Here is a 26275-nt window from a genome sequence, read left to right as displayed (position 1 = left end):
AATGTATGAAAGAAAATTATATCTTATAAACTACCATTCATCCTTTGACCACGTTGTACAACACAAACATAAATGTCATAAACACATTAATGGTTATCATGGCTGCGCCTCCCCCTGGATTAGCGGTCGTAGTTCCTGCGCTATTTTTGCAGTCTTCAATATTTTCGAACAAACGAATGTAGTTCTGCACTGCATGACCTAACTCGGTGTGTTGAGTGGAAACCAATCCCAGGGCCGAATCTTCAAAAAGTAGATTCTTAACACCATTATAAATGTTGTACATCTTAAAATCCGGGTCACTTTGGAGGTACACATCCAGGGAACTTAGTGCATTAACAATACCAGCAGCCTTAGAAGATTGGCGCCGCACAACAATCTCGCCGTCCACAATGGTGGTTAGCACACATTCTTCATCTATTTGAAATCCGGTATTAGCTGCCAACGTACCGTTACGACACAAAAATCTGTAATTGTTAGGATCCAATCCTAAAGCGCGAGCATGCTCAGCTAAATTCTGGGCTTCGACAATTGCAACCTCGCCTTGCTGTAGCAAGCAGTTCAATGCACCCTTCGTCCCGTAGAATGGATTGTTTTGATTTGCCACACAATTGACATTTCTTTCGATGGCGCCTTCTAAATTAGTTTTCCCTTCAACCTCCACGGGTTGTAGTTCCAGCTCATCGTTAGCGACCGTCGAATCTTCCTCTCCGTCAATGGGATCGGCGACACGCGGCGTTACTGTGGCATTGTGGCAAAGCGTGCATAAAGATTCAGCATTTCGACCATGCGGATCGTGCAAACTATCACGTGAACCCGGTGCACACGAGTCGCTGAAAAAGTCGCCCAAAAGACGTCCATAATTGCAATCGTTCCGATCGAAAACACCTCGTGTTCTACCGACGTTGATGAACGCGATCGACGCTGAAAGAAAAGTAAATGTAAAAGTTAAATAACGAAAAACAAATAGCACGGCAAGGTTACAGAAAACCTGCAATATCCTAATTTTATTGAGTAATATCAGATTCACAACTAAGTTCCCGCTGTTTGTCAATAGATGGCTCAAGTAGTAAGTACTGGTCGTTTTTAACCTATCCAATACGTCATGAACCAAGTGTAAATACTGTTGGCTCTGTGGAAATACCTGATTTTGTCTCAAATAATCGATGCTACTTTAAATGACCGACTCAATCACGAAAACACGTTCGACCGACTCAATCACGAAAACATCTGGAGCGCACTTAGGCGTAGAGGAGTTCCAGATAAGCTAGTCCATCTCATCGAGGCTCAGTACGAGGCGTTCTCGTGCAAGGTTTTGCACGACGGCGTCTTGTCCGACCCCATAAGGGTTACTGCTGGCGTGAGACAGGGCTGCATTTTATCACCGCTTCTGTTTCTCATCGTTATGGATGAGATATTAGTTGGAGCAATTGACAGTAGACCAAATCGAGGATTGCCTTGGAATCCTCTAACGATGGAGCAGCTAAATGACCTCGACCTAGCCGACGACATTGTCTTGCTCGCACAACGCCGAAACGATATGCAGAGCAAGTTAGACGACCTCTCCGAGAGCTCCCAGGCAGCAGGTCTCACAGTCAATGTAGCGAAAACTAAGTCTATGGTAGTGAACACTGACAATTCCACCAACTTTACAGTAGCGGGACAACAAGTTGAGCAGGTAGCCGTCTTTCAATATCTTGGTAGCCAAACAACGCCCGATGGTGGTACCAAGACTGATATAGCCACACGGATCAGGAAGGCCAGGGGTGCCTTTGCAGGTCTGCGAAACATTTGGCGCTCAAACCAGATCACTCTACGTACGAAAACCCGAATCTTTAATTCAAACGTTAAATCCGTACTGCTGTATGCCTGCGAAACGTGGTGCGTCTCAGCGGAGACAACGCAAAAACTGCAGGTATTCATTAACCGGTGCCTGCGATATATTATTCGTGCCTGGTGGCCTGATAATTGGATATCCAATGAGGAACTCCATCGTCGGTGTCATCAACGGCCGATAGCCACAGAAATTCGTGAGCGTAGGTGGAAGTGGATCGGACACACCTTGAGGAAAGGAGCGAACGAGGTTTGCAGAGCAGCACTCGACTGGAATCCACAAGGACAGCGTAGAAGAGGCAGACCCAGAGGCTCATGGCGACGGAGCTTAGCCAACGACATCCGGGCTGTAGACGAGAACCTGTCCTGGCGACAGGTAAAAGCCATGGCGGGTAACCGTCAGCAGTGGAGATCTCTGATTTCATCCCTTTGTTCTGCCGGACCGGCGGACATGGACACATAAGTAAGTAAACTTTAAATGATTGATTCCGTCGCTTCAAAGACGACGGTCTGCTCGATGCTAACGACCGGTTGCGTAAAGAAAGATAAAAAATCTTCCAGCTTGTGTTAGGAAGAATTCAAAGGCAAGGAATTATTATTATTTGAACTCAACTAAAGTTGGTCATCGTTTTCTCGTGTATGAACAACTGGTTCAGTGGCAAAAAGGAAGGAGTTTCTGAGCCACGACGTTACGGGCGATGAAAAATGCATTCAATACAGCAATCCTCCATAAGTGTGACGAATTCCGAGTTCCCACGTATCACCTATGCATTAAATTTAAAGCCGCATGTTATACTGTAAATCGACAATAGATACGGAAATTTCTGGACAAAACGGCTTTCCGGGGAAGTTGATTAGACTTATTATGGATGGATGAGATCCAGTGCTGTGTGAGAGTTTTAACTGGATAGTTGGATCCATTCGAATCTCGCAGGATACTTCGACAAAGAGATGGTATTTGCTGCCTGCTAAATATTGCGTTGCAAGGTATTATAAGGCGAACGCGGGTCAATATGCGGGGCGCGATCTTCGATAAATCTAGTCAGTTCATAAATCAAGTTATTTATCTTATTGGATTACAAATCAAAAATATAGGCTTTCAGAATACAACGTTCACCTTCCGCGGGCAGTGACTTTCGATGGCGATGATGACCTTGAAGAAGTTGATGAGTTCATATATTTCGGATTTCTGGCAATCATTCTGGTCTCTCTGTTTCTGTTAACAAGCAAGCTGGAAGTCGGTCCTACTTTTCTCCCGCAAAACGTTATGACCAAGGAGCATACACCGCCGCAACAAAGCTGAAAAGCGGAGTAGCGCAAGTGGAAGAACCACGAGCTGCAGGCTCTACTGGTAGAAATTCCCATCGTACACCTGGGGTAACTCGGGAGGCCACGTCGTAAGGATGCCTTCTTCTCCCACAACGATATCCACAAATTTACTAGAATATCTCTTCACCAGCAACAAACACAATGAATCATGTTCTCAGACATCCCCGGTGAAGTAGTTTGCCACGTACTACTTCAGAGTGGCTGGTGCGGGATCCGCACAACCATCATGAAACGACCCTTGGGCTAGAAGCACTGATCGACAGAAATGACTAGTAAACGACTTGCACAGTAGGCCCCGTTTCCTGCTTGAATACAACGGTGTCTCTTCTCGTGAGAGGTGCACGTTCGTTTCTTTCAAACCTCTACATGTCATGTGTTTGGTTATTGCCTCATTTATTTGTAGTCCTTCGGGCCCTCGTAGATTGTTTCCATCGTCCCAAGGCTTCAGTCTATAATAGCAAGGTCATCAGTGAATACTTGACGGTGGCTATTCTTCCTGAATATCGTACCTCTCATTTCTATGACTGTTTTTCGAATCAATCCCTGCAGGGCGATGTTATGTATCATGCAGCACATGCCATCACCTTGACACAACCCATGCCGCGTTTCAAAGTTCTAGGTTTCCCTCGACACGCACACGAAATATGTACATCAGTCGATCCAACGTTGCTTTGAACAGTTTGCATCAGGATGTCCGGTAACCAGTATCCGTGCATTATTTATCGTAGTTGGTTTCGACCGACTATATCATATGCTGTTTTAAAATTCATTAATGTATGATAAGTGGGCACATTATATTCCCGAAAATTCTGCAGGATTTGCCGAATGGTAAAAATTTGGTTCATGTTGGCGCGAGTACCCATGAAGCCCGCTTTCGTAGCGTCCTCCCAGATCTTGTGTGTGTTGTCCTTTTCCACTACCTTCGTAGAGCTCTGCTAATACTTGGTTCTTGCCGGCGGTTCTGTCTTCCGCAATCAGATTTACCGTTCAACTACTAACAAATCTGGTGCTGGGCTAGTGCTATTTTCAATGGGCACTCCTAGTTTAGCTTCCGTGCGTGCTGCGTCCTTCTGCAACGTTGCCATTGAGGCGTACATAAAATAACTGCATCCACCGGCGATCATTTGTTCTCTCCGATGACCAAGCGTGTTCTACACAAACCGTCTTCGAGGGTTGAAGCACCAAGCTTTTAAAAACAAGGCAATACCTCAACCAGTATTCACAGGTAGTTCTCGATTGATCCGTAAATACAAAAGATACAGCCAAACTTTATTCAGCAAAATTGTAGATAATAACTCTATAAATGTCCCACACATGTGTTGATAGTTTTCAACGCACATATACTGCTGCTAGGTGATAGTACGAGCAATGACCGCACCTCGTAGGAAGCGTGTGTTCGTGATTTTAGAGAAAATCCGTCCATTTCTGAGAACGTGGTCAATTTGATTCTTTGGTCAGGTGGTTTCCAGGTGTTCTTGTGGATATCTTTGCGTCAAGCTTGTAACTAAAAGGAGCTGAGCTTTGTCAGTAGGGGAGGAAGTCGTATATAAGGGAATTTGCGGGGTTCAAGCTGTTCAAGTAACACCCAATCGCCGCCTACAAAATGAAACGATCTACCATTCCAAGTTCTGAGTTTTCATTCGTCATCCTTGTTCTGTTGCCTAGTTCGATTCGATACCGAATGTTTCCATTGAAACGTGCAGCACTGACACTTGAAACCCGTGCAGAATTGATCTAACAAAAAATCTGTCAAGTTGTATGGGAAAACTGTCAGATTTACGTGGCCGCAACCATAAAGTACCAATTTTGCGCGGGCCTTTACTAGGTTGAAGAACGATATTGTGGAAACACCATCAAAAGGCGTCCTTGACTCCTGATAATGCTATTATCCGTGTCAGTACGCAGCCAACAAATAAGTACCCGCTTCCCTTTCAGCTCTCTTTGTTGTGATTTTCAACGAGGTGGGTTACCCGATCTCAACCGAGTTTTCTCGAGTCGGTTGGTACCGTCAGGAAACAGGGATGGTTGGTACCATCAGGAAACAGGGATATGAATTGCTGTAACTTAACCACTTAAGTATGAACATAGCGGTTTAAGCCGGGTACGCTCAAACCCCTTTGAGTTACGCTGAAAATTGAGACGTGAACTGTGCCACATTGCGATATTATATAAAATATTGCGGAGTTTCCACCTATTTAGAATCCCACGCGAAAATTAGCGTGGTTATTTTCTGCGTTTACCACACATGTTTGCAATTTAGCAATTTGAACTATCAGTTTTTCGTTATTGCCTTCCCCGTACACCCCTCCTTGCTTGACAAGCTTATTTTCAATGTATTTAGTAAGTACAGGATAATTATTTTTAAAAAAACAAATGCTTACGACTTGTAAAATTGAAAATAAAAGGCATAAGGGAGGAATACCCCTTCTAGCCCTTCGAAAAACGCTAAAATCGAACCGGGTGCATCACCGCACGAATTTGACGCTCGCTGAGCGCCCACAAGCCCTTGATGTTTTCAACTCAGAAAGTACTGCAGACAGAGATCCCATAAATTTAAATGTCATTAAAATTTGACAATTTGAAACACTCGTTCTATCAGAGAATATTACATAATAGAGAAATACTCACCAATTCCACCAAACTCTGGTATGCACGCCTTGGCGTTGCGTAAATTTTCGAATCGCGTGAAACGGCTGTCGTCACGAACGATCACTACAACTGAGGAATACTTTTCTTTGTCAGTTTCCTGGAACATTGCCGCAGTCAAGTTGAATAAACTAAAACGATTGGTCGAGTTAATAACGAAATTTGTTATCACGTTATGATCTATCACTTACTGCCTTGCTAAAAACCCAAAATTGGAGTCGATTCCAATGAAATCTGCTCGCTGGCTGGCAATATCGCTTAGACACGCCATGCGGCTGGTAGCCGGATCCGTACACTCGATGATGGGATAAATCCCGGATGTCAAAGCAGCTGTCCGCAGTACGTCGCATTTTTCCTTCTCTTCAAACGATGTAGTACACCAACGGGCGGTCGTTTGGCAGAGATCCGACGGAATCGGAATTTGTCGATAGGGTCGCAGGTAGTCGACGGGAGATTGGATTGATCCAACTGAGATTACGGATCGACTGTCCTGTCCGATTATCTCCTGTATAGCCGACTCCCACATCGATCCGGTAGCTCCACGCATCCAGCGATCGATTTTCAGTGCAATTTCTACTGGACGAGCAGCGGTGGACATAATTACCGGCCAGGGCTGAGTTAACCAGGAGCAAATATTGCTTGCGTCCCTAGCTGGTACTAGTGTGCCGTTCGGGCACAGATAGGCGTAGTTATCCACAATGTCGCTGTTAAAGGTGAAAAATTCAACCGCATCCTGTTGGGATACGTAGGCTACATCGCCACCCGAGCGGAGACAGTCCAGTGCAGCGCGATGATTGGATACAGTAGTTGCATCGTAACTACATTGATTGGCATTGTGGCACAGCTCGCAAAGATTCGGATACTTAGTTTCTGCACGAAAATAAGCATATTTAAAAAAAAACTTTTTAGAAGGCATATACCACACTCACTTAATTCTGCATCTTCTTGAGGTACGTTGGACCACTTTCCAGGACGACAGGCAGACTGGAAAAACCTTGATAACGCCACCGTTTCAATTTCGGCAGCATTTTTCGAATCTCCACAAGGTGCCGGCACAACTAATCTCTCAAAATACTTCAGAAATCGTTCACTCCACCGCTGCTGACGACCGTAGTGTAATCCTGGATGGCAGAACTTTTTTCCGCGTAATCCTTCCAGTCCGCCCTGGTGTGTGGAGGGAACTACTACTACCGATCGGTAGTCAACAGTTTCTCGAGCACGGTCCTTGTGTCGCAGCTCTTTAATAACCGTTAGTCCATCCCATGACAGTGTTGCTAGCTGTAGCATGCTTTCCGCGCTGAAAATTCCAATATCGGCCGTTCCATTACGGATATTTTGGGCGCATTCAATACTGTTAATCGAAAAGGGTGGAGTTTATTTGCTTATCATTAGTCAGTACAGTGTGCGCTCGTTGAGCAAGATATTCCCTACCTATCCTGCACGGTGACGCACAGTACTTCCGTATTGCCGCGTTGTAATTGAAGGCATTGCTCGGCGAACTTACTAGTGGCACATATCCTATCTGCAAAAAACACACTTTCAGACACTTCAACCAGAACAATTGGTTCGGTCGCATAGACTAATATTTAAACATTTCTCTTATCTTATCTTATGTATATCACCATTCACCCTGTCGATATGTATGTTGAATACGGCAATGAAACGGCGAATGTTAATATTTCTTAAGAATTTGATATGATCACATATTTCGAATAACCAATCTCTTGTAATTCACGATTAGTAGCCAGATTTACCGGTTACAGGTAGTCGTTATCAAACTTAAAACATTATTTGAAATTCAAAGTGCTGCTCTCCATTGAAAACCCTTCATTACTAACCGAACCCGCGCTAATACCACGCTAAAACCGCCTTCAATTATAACACATTGATAACACATTAATCTTTTAAAACTTATTACTGTAATTAATTACTTAGCCGGTTGCACAAAATTTGTCTGTATTTTTCACACTTTTGATGAATCACATGATTGATCCATCCAGATTGCATTTCGATTGCGAATTTTCCAGTCCAGTAAATAGTATACCTGGTGTTTGGCCATGAACAATAGCTATGAAACCCAACACAAGGGCCAGAGTTGTCACCGGTGAACTTCCTAGCATTTTCACTTTGGTCAGAGGTTTACTAATCAATCAAAAATTACAAAATTTAAAGATATTTCACACCTTCACGCTTAAAACAAAATCATACTAGATACCCGTACCGTGTCAAGCCGGGTTTGAAATCGAACTGATAATTTCGGTTAAACTGCAGAATTTTGTAAGTACTCCGCACACCGTTATACATATCATTATCAGATAAGGCGGCAGGTGTAGCAGCATGATTAGATAACTTGATTGTCCGTTGCTTACGATCACTTCTACGTTTATGTTCACATCGGGTATGCACTTTCAGCGCTGCAACGGATGTGTACTTCGCTCGATTAGGCTATTATGCAATTTTTTAAAATTCGTCTACTTTTTCTAGCTCTTGGTAATTCAATAGTTGGTAGTAGGTATCTATATTTTTAGAAGCTAAACTAAAAAAAATATTCTTTTAGTGTTAACGCGTTTGATTTACTTAAGTGAAGATGAGTCATTTCGCGTGAAATATACAATCATGTTTTTTGCGGTGCATTAACCATTAGTTTCGTTTTGATGGAATTTGTGGCTTAGCTTTTAAATTTTTAAGAAGCTAATTGTAAAATGTTGGCAAAAAGAACATGGTTTTTACTTTTATTAAATTTTGAATTGCACTTTGCGGGTATGAAATGTGAAAGGTAACTAAGAAAAAGTACGCAGCATAGCTCTAGCAATCCCAATCCCCTACCTAGCGCCTCCACGTGGCCATACCTGAAAATACTTCAATTTGTGTAATTGAGTAACCAAACTAGGAGATGCGGGGTCATGTGATTTTCAGTTCCTAACATTACAACTGTAGTTTTAGGCAACCATTGAACCACGCGACTTTATTTTCAAGAAATTAATTAAACTATCATTTTTGGTAGACTAATCTATTTTCAGAGAGCGAAATAAGGCGATATATTCTTGGCAAATTGGAGCCTGGCTTCTGGTACCAATAGTTCATCCCCGAGAGTCCAGAGAATCACTTAATCTTCATTAGCAAAGATATTCCCAACGACTGTCAATAAATCATTATATATCTGGGAAGCTTTTGGTACGGGAGGTCCACGCTTTCTTCTTTCCCCTTGATTCAAGGAGTTTAAGGCCGAAGCAGCGCAAGCATTAAACAGCGTTGGTGCGATCGAGAAAGATAGCATTTTGAAAATCTAAAATATTTCTCAAATAACGCTACAACATAGTTTTTCGAATACATCTTTGTGTGTTAAACCCGTACCTGATATGATATGTCAGATGCCACTACAGTTCAGCACAGACAAACAGACATAACACTCGTTTTCCATTCATCGTACCGATAAAACCGTCATTTCAAATTTGGGCTTAGTCTCCGTTTTGGTCAAAGTGGCGCTTTTTGACGAAAGAAGGGGAATTCCCCATAAAAAATACTTGCTTCTTCGAGGGACACCCATATTGCTATTTGATATTTGGGAATGTCGATCATAGATGGTGCTGGTGTTCAGGCTAAATGTGAGGTACGATAATTTTTGTTGATTTTTCTTCCAAGAGTTATGTCTGTTTGTCTGTGAGTTCAGTATTCAAAAGCATCTAATAAAAGCGCACTCTCATTGAAAATTTTGTTTCGTTTTTTTCTCTCTCCCTAGTGCACTGGCTTGGCCTTAATAGAATTATGTATTTTTTCTGGTTCCACTCGATTCCTTGGAATTTTCTCTGTGGTACATGCTGCGCAGTTGAACTGGTCGTCAACAAGAAAAATGATTGATTCAAGTAACCGTCATTTTCCAGAATGCTTTCAAGAAACGGTTACGTTAGAGTGAGATTATATTAGATTAGATTTTATTCAATTTGAATTGTATTTTGCTGGCTAATTCCCATATATGCCAGGTAGCGCAGAATTCTATTCTTCTCAAGCATATAAGTGAATTGATTCTTTGTTGAACTCTATGTTTAGCAAAGCATGCATACAACAGGTTGGCAGATACCCAATCAACAAGGGGCAACACTAACAGCCTCTGCTACAAAGTCAAGGACAGTACGAGCGAAATTCTCTTCTGGGACTGCCCTGCCACCATCTAGACAATACAATTCTGCAGCATTAAGGACGGAATGTGCGGAACTCCGGTTCGAGAGTGCCCCAACGCCAAATTAAATGCAACCCGGTGAAGACGAGAAAGGAGTATGCGTAAACCTCGCATGAGACGTACACAGTAACCCCCTGTCGATAGCAGGCAATCTCAGAGGCCCAGTGTAGGTCGGACATCCGTAGCCTGTCGTCTGCTACAACAAAAACCTGCCGTTCAGATGACCCGGTCACTCAACTCAGCGGAAACGGTACTGGCATCCATCCACCAGGTTTCTACCCATTAATGAATCAAGCTAAATACTATAACCCTGCCAGCAAATGCACACTGTTACGATGATAAGATGAACACATGTGGGCTTTTCAAGTAGGATTTTATTAATGATCTCTTCACCAAAGGCAGTGTTGCCGAGTTTCTTTAACATCACAACATATCTCCGATTTTATAATAAAAAGAAGTTCAACAATATAATATCAAATCACTAATAATAATAATATCAAGTATATAATATTAAATAACGTAATCTTCAAAACGCCTGGGAAGTGTAACACATCTACGGGGTCTATCTTGACCGGAATTCGTTGATTGTGGAATGTCCTTCGTAGGATCATCTCGTTCGCCGTGGCTGATGTCGTCTGCAGATGGTACGTTATCCACAGACGGCAATGGATGGTGCACCTTTAGATGTGATGTGTTTCTTTTGAAACGTTGACCACTTTCGGTCTCCACCGTCGCCGTGCTTCCATGCTTCTCCACAACTGTTGCTGGTACAGGCAGAAAAGTGGATGATAGTTTATTCGCTGGATGCATGTTTTTCATAAGTACTTCGTCGCCGACATTAATAGATGTTTCTTTGGCTCCTACCTTGCTGTCTCGATTTTGTTTAGTACGATGTTTGATAACAGCATCCTTGTCTCGAAGTTCATCATCCATTACCACTTCATCTCGCACATGAGAAAATAAATCTCGGAATCTGCGACCGAACATCAATGTAGCAGGAGGGACACCAGTTACGCTATGCGGGGTAACTGAATACATATAGAGGTAATCTTGAAGCGCTGCTTCCAAATTTATGCCTTGATGCTGACCTATTTTCAGTACTTTTAATAGTGAACGATTCTGTCGCTCAACCTCACCGTTTGCACACGGCCAGTACGGCGTAGTATGAGTAAGTTTGATACCATAGTCCACGCAATAATCTATGAATTCTTGGCTCGAAAAGTTTTTGGCGTTGTCAGTTGTCAAAACCGACGGCAAACCGAATCTTGTAAAAATCCTCTTCAGTGTTCGAATAACATCAGCTGACAAAGTGCGCGTCATAAATTCTGTCACTACAAAACGACTGTATAGATCTATGAGGACAAATACGTATTTTCCATTCGGCAAGGGTCCCAAAAAATCGGCGCTCAAATGTACCCAAGGGGCTGACGGCATCTCTCGGATGCGTAATGGTTCTGGCTTATTCAATGGACCGACCAACTGACACTCGACACAATTTCGACATGTTTTCTCAACATCTGAATCTAAACCTGGCCACCACAATGCTACCCGTAAGCGTCGTTTCATTTTTTCTCTACCTGGGTGCCCGATGTGTGACAATTGTAGTACTGTTTCTCGAAGATCTCCAGGGACAACGATTTTGTCTCTGCGGAGTAGAATGTCTTTAGAAAAACATAGCTCGGATTTAAAGGGTGTAAATGCTTTTAAATCATCCCAACAATCATCGCTCAAGGCTCTTTTAACTTTTTGGAACTCGTCATCGTCACGGGAACTACGTATGATTTCAGTCATTGTTATCGCCGATGGTTTACTAAACTCTGCAATCAAACACAGCACCTCCTCGGACTGTCTGTCGTAGGTTTGTGGTTTAACTGCTTCGCACAATCTCGATAATGGATCCGCAATGTTTACCTCACCTGGAACGTGCACTATGGAATATCGATATGATTGCATACGAAGGACCCATCTTTCTTGGCGCTTATTCGGACAGGAAGATTCGCTAAAAATCTGGACTAACGGTTTGTGATCGGTGAGAATCGTGAAATCCAAGCCTCTCAAATACATTTCGAAACGTTCAGTTGCCCAAACTATGGCAAGTGCTTCCTTGTCGAGCGTGGAATATTTTCTTTCCGTTTTCGAAAGGCTCTTGCTAGCATAACTAACTGGTCGCAACTTAGAGTTATTTTTTTGCATTAAGACAGCGCCCAAACCACTGTCGCTTGCGTCAGTTACCAACACTGTATCAAACTTAGGATTGTAGAATGCCAAGTGGTTGGGATTCGACATAGCCTGCTTCACCTTATTGAACGACTTCACCGCTTCTCTCGACCAGTGAAATTTAGCTCCCTTAACGATCATTTCTCGAAGAGGTGTAGTCAGTGTCGATAAATTAGGGATGAATTTCCCTACATAGTTAACTAACCCTAGGAAGCTACGCATCTCACTGGTGTTCTGAGGACGTCGGAAGTTTTTAATTGCACTAACCTTTTCATTCGTAGGAAGGATGCCATTCGCTGAGAGTTCATGCCCCATGAACTTTACCATTGCTTTTCCGAACTCGCACTTCGCTTTATTGACAGTTAACCCGTTCTCAGCCAAACGATTCAACACTGCTTTCAGTCGTTTATCGTGCTCATCTTTAGACGATCCGTATACTAGTATGTCGTCAATGAAGACTTTTACTCCTACCAATCCTTTCAAAACTCTCTCAATACATCGTTGGAATATTTCAGGTGCTACTTTCATCCCAAACATAAGCCTCTTAAACCGGTAGTAAGCATCTTGCGTGACGAAGGTAGTTATATCGCGTGACCCGGGATCTAGCTCAATTTGGTGAAATGCTTTAACCAAATCAATTTTGCTGAATATTTTACATCCATCTAGATGAGGCATTATTTCCTCGAACGTCGGCAGCGGATGCTTTTCTGGAATAATCGCCTTGTTTGCTTTGCGCATGTCTACGCAAAGTCGAACGTTTCGTCCACTGTCCTTAGGAGTAACAACGAGAGGAGAGGCCCAGCTGATGTTGAGAGGCGCAGGCTCAATAATGTCTTGCTCAAGCAAGTCCGCAAGTTTGTCGTCTACTAACTTTTTCAATGGAATCGGCAATCGCCTACATGACTGCTGCACCGGTAGTACACTGTTGTCCAATTTAACTTTCACATGTACATCTTTCAATTTTCCGATCACAGGCTCATTAGATTCGCTAACACTGAAAACTTCTCCATGTATTTCAAGCAATCCAAGTTCTATCGAGGTAGCCCTACTCAACAAGTTAGCTCCTTTCGGCTTGTCAACCACGTAAATTTCGTGATGTACTGTTTTAAATCGTGTTGCGATATCAGTTTTTATAACTTTATATACATTCAATTTTCCGTCACCGTATACTCGCAGTACCTTATTCGATTTACGCGCTTTACTCACTACACATCCTCTCTTTTTCAGCCATTTCCACATTCCCCGCGTAATCACATTAACGTGTGCCCCAGAGTCGATTACCCAATCGGTTTTTATGCCTCCTACAAAACAAGAGGTTTTGTCCAATCCCGAACCAGTGGCAAAAACATGTTGCAAATCATCATCGGAACCTTCCTCTACTGTATCACTACTAGATGAATATGAAATGTCATGCGGTTTGCGAACTTGCTGAACCTTCAATTTTCGAGACGGCTTTACTAACTTTGGCTTGGTTTTACACATTTTCTTGAAGTGTCCTATAATTTGACACTTGTCACACTTTTTAGACCTTGCTGGGCACTTTTTATCATTGGCGAAGTGACCTAAGTTTCCACAGCGGAAGCAAATGTCGTCACGTCGTTGCTTATTTACGAAATTTAACGGGCACTCTTCCATCGGTTTTTTCATTTGATCTCGATTGCGTTTTACAGTTTCTAGTACTCTTCCCTCATCAGCAATTTCTTGAACTGACATCAATTTTTTCTTCAATATTGCTTCTCTCAACGAATCCGATACGCAGTTATCGAATACTTGTTCGGTAATGCGCATCTCTAACGCAGCACCATAATCGCAGAGACGGCCTTGGTCCCGGAGTCGATGTATAAACTTCTCAACCGATTCATCTTCCTTTTGTGATATTTTCCGGAAAACAGACCTTTCATATGGAACGTTATTCAGCGGAGCAAAATGCGCATCTAATAAACGTAGAGCTTCGATGAAAACATCTGATCCCGGTGGAGGAGTTGCGTCATGTCCTTCTATATTATAGAATATATCCTGTACTTCCGGCCCAGCGTAGTGTAGTAAATATGAACGCTTGCGCGAAGCAAGAGCTACACAGTTCACTTCCAGGAACAGTTGAAACGATCTTTTCCATTTAATCCAACGACTGGCGATGGACGCTGTGTCCGATATATCAAACGGTAGTAAAGTGTTTGTTTTTTCCATTTTCGACCGAAGTGGGGTTATGTTCACTTTCAAGCTTAACCGATTAGCTGCTCAATGTACCGCCACGAATACACCGAATGTAACTCGCTTTACTAATTTTCGCGTATTTAAACAGTTCTTTTTCGCATTTAAGCACTCCGTTAACGAATTTAATCACAAAAACCCATCATTAGTCGCCAAAATGTTACGATGATAAGATGAACACATGTGGGCTTTTCAAGTAGGATTTTATTAATGATCTCTTCACCAAAGGCAGTGTTGCCGAGTTTCTTTAACATCACAACACACACCATTTGCTTCACCCATGCCTAAGGCTATCCTGTATCGGATATTCACCATAGAGCAGATAACTGCTGCTCTGAACCAAGAACCATGAATCAGAGATACCAGACCCTCTGTTTATCCGGTGCCAATGGTTAGTTGGTCAATCGTTGTATACAGACCAAGCATGCGACTGCAATACTGTTATATAAGAAAATAAAGCAAAGCAAAGCCAAGGTGCTACATTCCGTTATCGAAATTTGAACTTCTGTATTTGTACGACAGACTTCACAACCAGCTGTTAGAGTACAAGACAATTGCAGTGCCAGTTATTACGATCCTACTGACTCTAACAGCCTCTCCCAGCCGAGATTCGAACATACAACTACTGGTTTATTAGGCCAGCATCATACCCCGAGGCCAACTGGGAGGTCCAAGAGAATAAGAAAATAACATTTTCTCTAATTACAGAATAAATCGAGCGCGATGTCGTTGCTATTACAGTGATGACCCCGACGACTAGAGGGAAGCCGTTATTGCGCCCGCCCTTTGGTTTCTGAGCTCATGAGGTACTGCAGGGCAGTCAACGAACCGTATGTGATAGGGCTGCGATGCCAATGGCACACCACACAGTATGAGTCAGCTCGGATCCCCACAATAGAGGTGAGTAAAAAAATCAAAGGGGTTGTGTACAAGACACGACCGCACATGTAGGTGACGCAGGACTACGTAAAAGTCTCTGTGTAGTGATAGTAGCATGTAATCATGCATGTCATCATTCGATTCTTCGTATATACATACTATATGCAGCATAAATACATGCTACATGCGTCGTATGTAACATTACCAAAGTAGTAATATTGTATACGTCCAATCCTCAATATATTTCAGAGTTATTTCTATGTGCATTTGGAAACAATTTAACAAAATCAAGAACACACACTATTGGTTTCCTGTTACCTTACAGAAATTAAAGATTTTATTACCAATCGTTTCACCACGTTGAAGCAATTTTACCAATTCAATCCCATTTTATCAACAGTACATCTTTTCACTACACTTCCAATGAAACGTCAAACATGCACATCCATACAGAATTAAATTATAACCGAACACCACAGCTGTAGCGCACTTTTCCAACACAGATATCAAATTCGGCTAGGTTTAATCATCTCATCGTAAGGAATTTGCATTTGCAATCTGTTGAGACAATGGACTTTAGTCATTTTTTCTGGCACACTTCTCTAACACAGACATCAAATTGAACTAGGTTTAACCGCGTTCGAAAGAAATTTGTTAGCACGAGGGGGCTTTGTCAATTTGTCATTCTTTCTGGCTTACTTCCCAAGCACAGATATCAAATTGGTATAGGTTTAGATCATCGTAAAGAATCTTCCAACCAATCACGAAGCGAGGATTTCCAGTTGGACAATGCTTCATTATTTTCAATTTTTCAATAGTACTTACTTTGAAATCAATAGGTTTCATTATTGGTGTGGATGCGTAGAAGATTTTCCGATCGGTTGGCGTAAAAATATTTAAAATCGATCCACTAAGCTATTAGCGCTCAAAACCTTTCATTTTTCGTGACGCTCTCATTTTTCGATTTTTTGAAATGACACCCTTTCCCAAACCTTGCCGTAAGTCGTAGTCCCACGTCAAAAAAGCAAAGCCTAGGGCTTAAACGTCTTTTGTAAGACTTGACCCTTCTTTATCGACAGGCTTCACAGTCGGCTATTAGAGTACAGGATAGTTTCGGGGCTAGTGCAATTCTGCCGTCATCGATTCTGCCAATCGATCGTCATCGTCATCGATTCTACCAATTTCAAAAGCGGTTTTTTGTGTGAAACAAAAATGCTGTTTATGAAAATACTAGCTGACCCGACAAACTTTGTATTGCCACAAACTAAACTGTGTTGTACATAAATCCTGAATCTCGGATGACCTTTATCACAATCTCGAGTTTTGCAAGTTTCTGAGGAGTTCATGGGGTTTTTAATATACAAATTTTGCTCACAGTTGGTCTCGAGGTATGATGCTGGCCCAGTCGTCGTATGTTTGAATCTCGGCTGGGAGAGGCGGTTGGAATCAATAGGATCGTAGCAACTGGCCCTGCAATTGTCCTGTATTCTAACAGCTGGCTGCGAGTTCTGAGAGGCTCGATGGCGATAAACTAGAAGCGAAGAACGGATCAACAGCGAAGCTGGGATCAGCGATTTCGAACTTGCCTGGAAGGCGATTTTGGATTTGAATTTAGCTTCAATTTTAGCTAGCTAGTTGACGCAAATAATGCGAAGTACTATGGGCGTCACGTACTATTGGTTTTATTAGCGATGATTGAGACTCGAAAAAGTTGATCAAAGTGCACAGCCCAACAATTAAGCTAGTCCTTATGATTGCTCAGTAACTGGCTACTAGCTCTGTACTCTGTAGTAGCGTCGTTGCATTGGTTCATTGACGGTTACCCTCACTCCCTTCTCAGTTAAGTAGCTCCTTTAGTCACTCTGGTTCGTGGACAAATTTTAGTGAACCCCCTAGTACTTTTGGCGAATCCTCATTTTGAAACCGCTGCTAACTCCACTCCATCAAAAGGTGAGAGTCCATAAACTGCCTACAGCAATCGGGCTCTGCTACTATTGACCTGCAACAATTTCAATTTTCCTTCTCCTTCATAGACTTCATATATTGATCAAGACGAATAATTGTCCTTTATCATGGGTAATGTTGAGTTGGGGGACCGAGTTCGCCATGAGCATGAACGTACTAACGCTAGAAGATCATCGAAGTTCCATTTTCCAAAATACATTTTCCATTTAAGTGTACAATTATATGAAATTAAATCTGGCCATTAAAAACCAAACGACAGCGCCAGGTGGAATAAAAATGAGTAAAGAAACGTACGAACTAAGCGGAAGTACATCGCCCTGCATTTAGCAAACAGGTACCAACCACATATAAAATTTCCCAGGAAACAATCATAAACTTCAGCAAATATAAGAGTCATACCTCTGACCTCATAGAGCGGATACAAAGTGCAATTTTTTCAACATGTTCTTCGACAGTATGCCTATTTAAACCAATCGTAGCGTATCGCTGCACTGTTTCATTCTTATCATTCAGCTCTACAAAAAGTTTGTAAACGTGTGATGTCATTAAATTACATGGGAATCAGTCGGCAATAGTGATGATTAATTACTGCAGATAGATAAGCATAATACATTTGGGAAGGTATAACGCGCTCACTTGTTGTACAATCAACCTATTCTATTCTACTGAAAATTAGAATAAAAATTAGTGACACTCAAACGAAAGCAAGAGTAAGGCCGACTACTCGGTTCGTTCAGTGGTGGGAATAAAACACAAAAGGTAGTAATAATTACTATTTCATTAGGCTATAATATGTAAATATTTTCAAATTTAAACACGCCATCTAAATTTGTGTAAAAACAGAGCTGCTACCGTTCGATACAATGCGGAATGGTCGAGATCTTGCACGGCCACGGAACGGTTTCAGATAGGTTTTGTCCTGTGTGAATTCGGCCGGCGTATGCAGTGGCCCTTCTGTTTCCAAATAGATATCCAAACAGGACATAGCTCGTTTCAGTTGCAATGCTAAAATATTTTTAGGGTGTTTTGGAGCTTGCAAGCTATTGACCCAGAATTCCATATCCTGTAAGATAAGTTTTTAATTATAAAACTATTTTAACTCTAGTGCTGCATTTATCGGTGTCTTACCCTTACAGCTGCATCATCAGCAGCAGAATGTTTTCCGTTCCAGTTTAGCGAAAGAGACCATAATGGTGTACCATCCGGAAAGTCACAGGGAACGCAAATGTAGCACTCCAGTTTAGCAGATCCACGCGTAATAATCGCTCGAAAATAAAGATCATTCCCAGTAGAACTGCTTTGCTCAGCAAATTTTGCTGTCACAGTCGCTGCAACGTACTCGGCATACGATAAAGCAGTCCATTGAACCAAAGTGCTAGATATGCGAATCGGACTATTGTTTTCCGTGTTGATACTCGTATCTATAGTGCCCGTCTCGAGCTCGTGTACTTGTTGGTACAGACGCAGTCGTGCTTCCCATCGTGTACGGATAGCTTTAACGATAGTTGGAATCGTTTTCTGCCATTTATCACTGGCAGTTAAAAATTTTTCTCCCGAGTCCACAAATTCAATACCGCATAGTTCTTGTGCCCACTTGTAAGGTTTGCCTAATTCCTTTTCTTTCATCATAGGTAAAAGCTTTTCCATACTTATTCCAATTTCCTCTAGCTGAAACTTAGTCTTCGGATTTGGGCTGTATTCACCATTGTCATCCGGGAACAACTCATTAAGGATGTTTTCCTGCGACATAACATCTCCGGCAGCCACACCTGTTACTTCGATGTCGACCAGCGCACATTTAACAGTTACAAATCCAGCATTTGGAAGGTACTGAAATGTAAGCGCCAACGATTGTTTTCCGTCCTTACTTTTGATCGTGACTTTCACGCTAAGCGGATGTGGCTTTACTAAAGCCTTGCGTTTTTGCTTCAGCGGATCTTGCTGTTTAGTGGATTTACGACGATTGTAGCTGCCGCGTGTTGTCTCTCTATCCGTTTCCGTGTCCTCCTCGGATTCACAATCCAGATTTCCAGTAATCTCCACTTGTCGTGCCTCTTCCTCATCGCCATGAACAGATGTCGACAGCAGTTGATCTGTAAAAAACAGATTTCTAACCACACTAACAGAAAATTTGAAAAAAAATACGTACCACAAGCCTCTCCATATGCTGTTACGTTAGCGTACATCATGTAGAGCGGTTGTACCAATAGACGGACCGTCTTTTGAATCTCCCACCCCTTCTCGATGGGCATATCGAGTGCCTCCTGCAATGGCCGTGTTGCAGCAAGCAATTCCTTCAACCGAGGGGCTAGTGAGTCCAACCTCTCCGTTTTGGAAACAATCTCTTCCGCCACCTTTGCTTTGGAGGCATGCAACTCTTTGCATAACGCATCCAATTCCTTTCGCTGCTGCAACTCCCACTCAAGACGGGCAATACGCCGCGCGTGTTCATCAGTGTTCGTCTTGTCAGGCCGCGAAATCGACTCTGGTGCATTTTTGTAGAATTCATCCACCGTAACAAGTTCAATTTCTTCGTCTTGGCTTTTGAACAGATAACATCTCTGGACTTCTTTCCGTAAGTGCTCCGCTTCGTACAACAAATTTTGCAACTGTAAACGATTACTATCGACTCGCAGCTTCTCTTTGTGAAGTGCTTCCTTACCGTCTCTTATGCGAACCTTATCAAGACGATTCAGTTTTTTCAGGGCTACAAAAGCTAACGATCCTTCGATTCTTTTCTCTGAGATTTTTGCTTTTGCATCTTCCGAGTTATCCTTCTTCAATAATGATATTTCATCAAACAGTTTCCGCAGCTCGTCGCATATAGTATGAAATAGAAGAGCGTCTTTTTCCGGTGATCGTTTTGCTGCTTCCTGCTCTTCAAAAGCTATCGTATGCTAAATTTAGAGAATATAAATTAGATTAAACAATCACCTAATAGGTTCATCATCTCAACTTACTGCATACAAATCCTCCTTGGAAAGCTTCGTCGGAGATGGATCATTCGGGGAAGTCTTCCTGCGTTTTTTGTCGCTAACCTCCCGTTCACTACTTTCGTTTTTATTAACCATTTTCAACGAACTATTGAAATAGCAATTGAATTCACTTATTTGTTAAACAACCAAACGGAAACGCCGGAATCTGGTTGAGTAGGTTGAGCGAGCGGATAGATCTGTCAAAGCAAGCCCAAGCGGTCAAAGCGTCAAAGCAATGACAAAAGCGACAGGGGTGCCAAATATTTTTAACAATCATGGATCTGATTTCCCTTTGCCGTTCCTACCAGGGGGGATCTATTACTGTCAAATTCCATATACATGTGTGCGTTACCGCAGATGGTGTTTGGTCCATGACGTTTGTACTGTCATGGACCAAACGGCGTGTGTAGAGTGACTAAATACAGAGTGGCGCCAAGTCATCCCAAATGTATGCAATGCGGTTTAACCTAGGTTTTTCTTTCTCTTTCCTGCATACGCGTTGGATAGGTTGTCTGCTCGATTGGAATGACACTGACAGATAATTATCATTCCAATTTTGACATTGTCGCCACTCTGTATATAGTCACTCTAGCGTGTGATTGATTTCGAGCCAAGGGACTCGCAACTCTATTTTTGTCTGCTGCAGTTGACAGAAACTCAAGCCCAAACACGCAGCGCAATTGTCGTTTGTATTGTTTTGATCCCGATAATGGATTTATCTGCTTTTTAGCATAAATAAAACAAACTAATAAACTTTTTGGAAGCTACATATACAGGTAAGAGCAGCAAATCGGTAAGAAAAAAAGTAGCAAGAGCGGCATTGAAAATTATGGTCACCTGCCTTCACACCTTCACATGTGAGTTTCACAATTCCTTAGCGATAGATCCCCCCTGGTTCCTACACTGGTAAAAAAAAGTTTTCAAAACTTATGTTAAAAACAGATCGTTGTACGTAGAGTGACTATATACAGAGAGGCGACAATGTCAAAATTGGAATGTTAATTATCTGTCAGTGTCATTCCAATCGAGCAGACGACCTATCCAACGCGTATGCAGGAAAGAGAAAGAAAAACCTTGGAAAAACTGCATTGCATACATTTGGGATGACTTGGCGCCACTCTGTATATAGTCACTCTAGTTGTACGTAAAAGTAAATAAATATGACATTTATAATTTCTTTCTGCATTGATAAAATAACGTAAGCTATTGACGTAGGACTACGTCTTTTTTTGTTAATTCTTACTCAAATCTGGCTCCAGTTTCCAGAAGGTTACATCGGTTACATGGACTGTGAACCATTTCGCGAAATTTTCAACTTTTTGGTTAAAATGTGACAGTTCGATGGTTTTTTACTTTCTGTCGAAAATAACCCTGCTCGGGAGCATGATTACTTTTGACCAAGGTTTTAACAGTTCGATGATTCGCTTCTGAGAGCTAATGAGATATGCACAGGTGAGGAAGAGAGCTTCGACGTGTTTCGCTGATTTTTCGTTGGATTTTTTTACATTGGTATGGATACTTATCGCATAATTTTTTTCAAACAACCCGCGTTGAAATGAGATGAATTCCATCTATCAAGTAAAAGCAAATGAACATCGAAAATTCATCCAATTTTAACGCGGACAGAACAATAAACAATATTTTCATCCTCACCTTATAATGCTCTCATGGAGCGAAAAAACCATCAATCCGTCAAATATGAAATGGTTCGCATTCTGAACTGATTTTAACCACTCAAGGAGAAATAACCATCGAACTGTTAAATTTTAACCAAAAAGTTAAAAATTTCGCAAAATGGTTCACAGCCATAATCCACACAAAAGGGTTATTTATGCAAACTTCTAACGCTGTGAACGAGTATTTCATTATATGTCGACCTTTCTCAATTTACCACTTTTACAAACATTAAACATGTTTTTGGTTCAGAACATGACGATTGTCGCTTTTCCCGCACATCTCTGTTGTTTTGAGGTTTTGAACGTTTTGAAATCCCGGCATGCTGTCAAACTTTACTATTGTAGGGCTTTAGCACAGCACGTCCCGGTATATAATCCGTTGGCAACACTAGTTATAGGTAAGAAATAAAAAATTGTAAATATAAAGAGTTTGGGTGATTTTATTCGAAGTTTATCTCGGGCTCGTTGCCAAAGAATTCAGTTGTTCGCTGTGTAAAAATGAATACCTAGTTTCTCCGATCGGTTAAGTAGTGTGAAGCTACGTAACGTAGAATTTGTAAAAAATTAATTTATAAATCGTCGATAGCTATGACTTTCCTTAGCCTTCTCAGCTACGTTTCTCTACTCGTGCAAATATGTTTTGTTACGGTATCAATAGGTAAGAATAATAACAGTCGATAAAATGGTTACAAAATTGATTAAGTCTTTCTTTTCTGCAGCTGCTGGTCTATACTACCTGGCGGAATTGGTTGAGGAGTACACGGTAACGGCTAAAAAAATCATTACGTGGATGGTGGTTGGCTCACTGCTGCTCTATGTTATATTCATATTTACGGAACCGTTTTCCTGGACCATGTTACTATGTGGCATAGGGGCACAAATACTCCATTTAGTTATATTGAAAAACTTCCCTTACGTTAAATTCCTTTCGCCATACTTTCTGAGTGCTGTGATTTTGTTATTGGTCAATCATTATTTGGCGTTCATCTATTTCCAGCAACAGCTTCATCCGTTTACTGAGGTTTGCAAGCATAATTAGATTACTTTTAGAAAGATTAACTGTTTTGTTTTTCTTACCAGGTTATGGCTTATTTCACGCTTTGTTTATGGCTGGTACCATTTGCACTGTTCGTTTCGTTGTCTGCCAATGACAATGTTCTTCCGACGAGCAATGAGAGAACGCCACTACTAAGTAAGTTTATTCATATAGGTATATGTCAGAGTTACTTGAATATTTTACCAATCTTTTTACAGGTGACAACGACATAGTGACGAATTACTTTTCTAGTAAGAAAAAACTTGGACTTCTGTCGCTTTTTAACTACGCTAAAGAATCACTTTTACCAGAGCGTAACAAGAAATCTTTTTAAGTTTCATCCGTCAGTGATAACCATATGGTTCTTATTGAAAACTTAGACCGATAATAATAAGCATTTACATTGATGTTATTTTTTGTTACATATTTATTATGGTACCAACACAAATTCGTTTGCGTAAAAAATAAACATTGAGTGAGATAGTTCGATAATCATTCATCATGCACTTCTTTCTACAACCGATCCATCTGCCAATCCAAAATATGCCCGAGTAGCCATCTTAATAAACAAACCTGTTTCAACTACACCAGGAATCGAAACAATATCTAGATTGACTTTTTCCCAGTCGAATGATTCTGTACTAGGAAATTGCCAATCAAGAATAAAGTTCCCATTATCAGTTACAACAGGACCAGCTTTTGCAACTGCCATGCGAAGTACTAGCTTTCCCCCGTAGCTGGAAGATATTCTGTCCCTGATTGGCACGTAAGCCATCGGAATTACCTCTATAGGAATGCCTTTTTTGTACTGTTCACCAAGTTGTTTTGAATTTTTCGTGTAATCAGCAATAATAACTAATTGTTCTGCACAGGATGCAACTATTTTTTCCTGCAAAGCAACATTATATTGAATATAGAATTCTAAAATCATCCATTATACCTAGAAACTTACTTGAAGGAGGCAACCACCACCACCTTTAATCAGTACCATATTCGCGTCAACCTCGTCGGCCCCATCAATGGCGCAATCAATTTTCGGATTTTGTTCCAAATCTCCCAGAGTAAGCGCATTCTGGATTATAAGCTGGCGCGCTTGAAAGCTCGTTGGAATACAGACTAAAGTCAGTTTTTCGCGCCTGACCCGTTCAGCAAGGCGCTGAACCGCGTAGACTACAGTCGATCCGCTGCCAATTCCAACCACGGTGTTATCCTTAATGTATTCATCCACAGCTTTGAAGGCGGCGATCTTTTTAGCCTCTTCAAGGCTCATTTTCGTAGAGAATTGCTGGTACTTTATATACTTAATAACTTTAAGTGCGAATGGTATTTGTTGCGCGAAAGCTAAATTTATACAACTCGTGATCAACCCCGTTGGTAGTGTCCGTAAAGGCATGGGACGGTATCCTTAACCCCCTTTACCTGATAACCTTATAGTTTAGCTATAATTTTTTGACTCTCTTTCTTTTTTTACTATCGCTTCGCTCGCACACGGACACGCGTTTGTTTTGTTTGATCAATACAACGCACAGAGATGCCAGTTTTTTTAAATGCGCAACAACGATAAAAGGATAAAAGGAACAAAACTACTCGAAATTCAAAGTGATTGTAAAATTTAGAGTGACTATATACAGAGTGGCGACAATGTCAAAATTGGAATGATAATTATCTGTCAGTGTCATTCCAATCGAGCAGACGACCTATCCAACGCGCATGCAGGAAAGAGAAAGAAAAACCTTGGAAAACCCGCATTGCATACATTTGGGATGACTTGTCGCCACTCTGTATATAGTCACTCTAGTAAAATTGAATATAAAACAAAACTAACCCGGAAAAAATACCCATAGCACAAGCCATAGCACGAAGATAAAAATTATGGTAACAGTAGGATACCATAGGATACTAAATACCGTGGACCCCCGTTCGTTTGACCGTTTTTAATCTGAACACTTTTTAATTTGAACCCCGTTGGTTTGCACGACGTGCAAATTAAAAATGGTTCAAAAGTCATACTCAATATGACATCATTTGCTTATGCAGACATTGCACATAAACACGATTTGTTTGTGCTGATCTAGCGTGTTTAATCTGTTTCACATTGCGTTTTCCCAACGATTATAGTAGAAATCCGATCGGAGAATGAAATATTCGCTGCTTGCAACTGCCAACTGAATCAAACCACCAAAACAATAACAAAGAGCAGGGCAGCCAGTTCACACAAGTTCCAGCATATTTAGGGTTACCAGTTGTTCAAATTAAAAACTAACCCCGTTAGTTTGAATGAGGAATCGTTCAAACGAACGGGGGTCCACTGTACAGTAAATACAATAAAACTCATCGTCAGTAACGATAACCAAACCATCAAACTTATTGTAGTCCACCATAACTTTCATGATTTTGAGAGATTCTACCATAAAAATGACGGGTTGTAAAAAATTTAAAAAAATCTAGTTTTTCGCGAACAAAAATTTTCATCTAAAAGTGAAAGTTATCGTCCTTTTATGGTAATTTTTTTAAGCGAAAAAATAAAATATAGTTTAAAAAAGCTGTAGATTTGTGATGAAATATTGCCAATTCTATTGCATAAAATTAGAAGCAATAACATGAAAAAATTTGAAGGTTTCAGTATCTACAATAAAAACAGTTGTAAACAAATAGCACAGACAAACAGACGAGACACTCGCGTAAATTCCATCGTCCAATCAAAAACCACTAATTTTTCAAAAAAGCATGTTTCGCAACATGGCCACACCGCGGCGCGCGAGTGTTGCTTTGAGTTTTCAGTATAAAACCATTCAGATGTACAAAACCCTACAGCATAAAACCCTGCAAATGCAAGCTACTCCGCAATATGCATAACAGAGGGTGCTAGTGTGCAAGCAAAATGTGCAGGACGATGGTTTTTAAAGGATTTTCTTCTAAGTGTCATGTCAGTTCGTCAGTGCAAATAGTTTATACTACAAAAGTTAATGTAAAAACTTTTAAACAAAAGGCCCAAAAGGGCGAATGTCGCTAGCGTAAACGAACCAGGTGGGTGTTCTGTTGATTTTCCTATGCTGGTCCAACAAAGAACAACTGCTGTTTACATTTGCATCGTTTCCCTTTTGTTAACTCTATCTAGAATTGGCGTGGTTAATGAAATTGTATCTTGCAGTAACTTTACGAATCCTACGCAAATTCATATTTTAATAATAATTATTCCCGTACTTACCAAATAGATTGAAAATATGCTTGTCAATGATTGTCAAGCAAGGATGGATGCAATGGGGAGGCAATCACTCCTATTCTATATTTCGAACGAATCTTTATTTCGTTCGACTTGTTTCGAACGAGATGT

The 26275-nt window shown here is 41.3% G+C and overlaps 4 protein-coding genes across 4 annotated transcripts; 1 reads left to right on the top strand and 3 right to left on the bottom strand.

Annotated features, from left to right (window-relative positions):
- Positions 1 to 37: 37 nt before the first annotated feature.
- Positions 38 to 10915, bottom strand: LOC128735588 (transferrin-like). Its single transcript, XM_053830071.1, has 6 exons — positions 10540 to 10915; positions 7237 to 7327; positions 6735 to 7156; positions 5997 to 6675; positions 5788 to 5936; positions 38 to 921 (listed from the first exon to the last, which is right to left on the bottom strand). Exons 1-6 carry the CDS (start codon positions 10913 to 10915, stop codon positions 38 to 40), a joined length of 2601 nt encoding a protein of 866 aa, XP_053686046.1.
- Positions 10916 to 18043: 7128 nt separating this feature from the next.
- LOC128737064 (THO complex subunit 5 homolog) lies at positions 18044 to 20391 on the bottom strand. Its single transcript, XM_053831615.1, has 4 exons — positions 20215 to 20391; positions 19404 to 20151; positions 18383 to 19347; positions 18044 to 18317 (listed from the first exon to the last, which is right to left on the bottom strand). The coding sequence occupies exons 1-4, from the start codon at positions 20323 to 20325 to the stop codon at positions 18078 to 18080; spliced, it is 2064 nt and encodes a 687-aa protein (XP_053687590.1). The 5' UTR covers positions 20326 to 20391; the 3' UTR covers positions 18044 to 18077.
- Positions 20392 to 22309: 1918 nt separating this feature from the next.
- On the top strand, positions 22310 to 23426 carry LOC128734209 (protein TEX261). Its single transcript, XM_053828273.1, has 4 exons — positions 22310 to 22563; positions 22625 to 22926; positions 22986 to 23097; positions 23160 to 23426. The coding sequence occupies exons 1-4, from the start codon at positions 22494 to 22496 to the stop codon at positions 23273 to 23275; spliced, it is 600 nt and encodes a 199-aa protein (XP_053684248.1). The 5' UTR covers positions 22310 to 22493; the 3' UTR covers positions 23276 to 23426.
- LOC128734208 (ribose-5-phosphate isomerase) lies at positions 23359 to 24374 on the bottom strand. Its single transcript, XM_053828272.1, has 2 exons — positions 23894 to 24374; positions 23359 to 23830 (listed from the first exon to the last, which is right to left on the bottom strand). Exons 1-2 carry the CDS (start codon positions 24332 to 24334, stop codon positions 23441 to 23443), a joined length of 831 nt encoding a protein of 276 aa, XP_053684247.1. The 5' UTR covers positions 24335 to 24374; the 3' UTR covers positions 23359 to 23440.
- Between the last annotated feature and the right edge of the window lie 1901 nt (positions 24375 to 26275).

Source organism: Sabethes cyaneus, chromosome 2, assembly GCF_943734655.1.
Source record: "Sabethes cyaneus chromosome 2, idSabCyanKW18_F2, whole genome shotgun sequence".
NCBI classification, from domain to species: domain Eukaryota; kingdom Metazoa; phylum Arthropoda; class Insecta; order Diptera; family Culicidae; genus Sabethes; species Sabethes cyaneus.
This window is presented reverse-complemented; position numbering and strand designations above follow the sequence as displayed.

Coding starts and splice junctions, on each gene's coding strand:
- LOC128735588 (XM_053830071.1), bottom strand. CDS start 10,915: ATGGATGATGAACTTCGAGACAAGGATGCTGTTATCAAACATCGTACT. Junction 6,676..6,734: donor TCAAGAAGATGCAGAATTAA/GTGAGTGTGGTA, acceptor ATTTTCGTGCAG/AAACTAAGTATCCGAATCTT. Junction 5,937..5,996: donor TTTGGGTTTTTAGCAAGGCA/GTAAGTGATAGA, acceptor CAATCGTTTTAG/TTTATTCAACTTGACTGCGG.
- LOC128737064 (XM_053831615.1), bottom strand. CDS start 20,325: ATGGTTAATAAAAACGAAAGTAGTGAACGGGAGGTTAGCGACAAAAAA. Junction 20,152..20,214: donor CCAAGGAGGATTTGTATGCA/GTAAGTTGAGAT, acceptor CTCTAAATTTAG/CATACGATAGCTTTTGAAGA. Junction 19,348..19,403: donor AGCATATGGAGAGGCTTGTG/GTACGTATTTTT, acceptor TGTTTTTTACAG/ATCAACTGCTGTCGACATCT.
- LOC128734209 (XM_053828273.1), top strand. CDS start 22,494: ATGACTTTCCTTAGCCTTCTCAGCTACGTTTCTCTACTCGTGCAAATA. Junction 22,927..22,985: donor AGCTTCATCCGTTTACTGAG/GTTTGCAAGCAT, acceptor TTTTCTTACCAG/GTTATGGCTTATTTCACGCT. Junction 23,098..23,159: donor TGAGAGAACGCCACTACTAA/GTAAGTTTATTC, acceptor ATCTTTTTACAG/GTGACAACGACATAGTGACG.
- LOC128734208 (XM_053828272.1), bottom strand. CDS start 24,334: ATGCCTTTACGGACACTACCAACGGGGTTGATCACGAGTTGTATAAAT. Junction 23,831..23,893: donor GTGGTGGTTGCCTCCTTCAA/GTAAGTTTCTAG, acceptor GTTGCTTTGCAG/GAAAAAATAGTTGCATCCTG.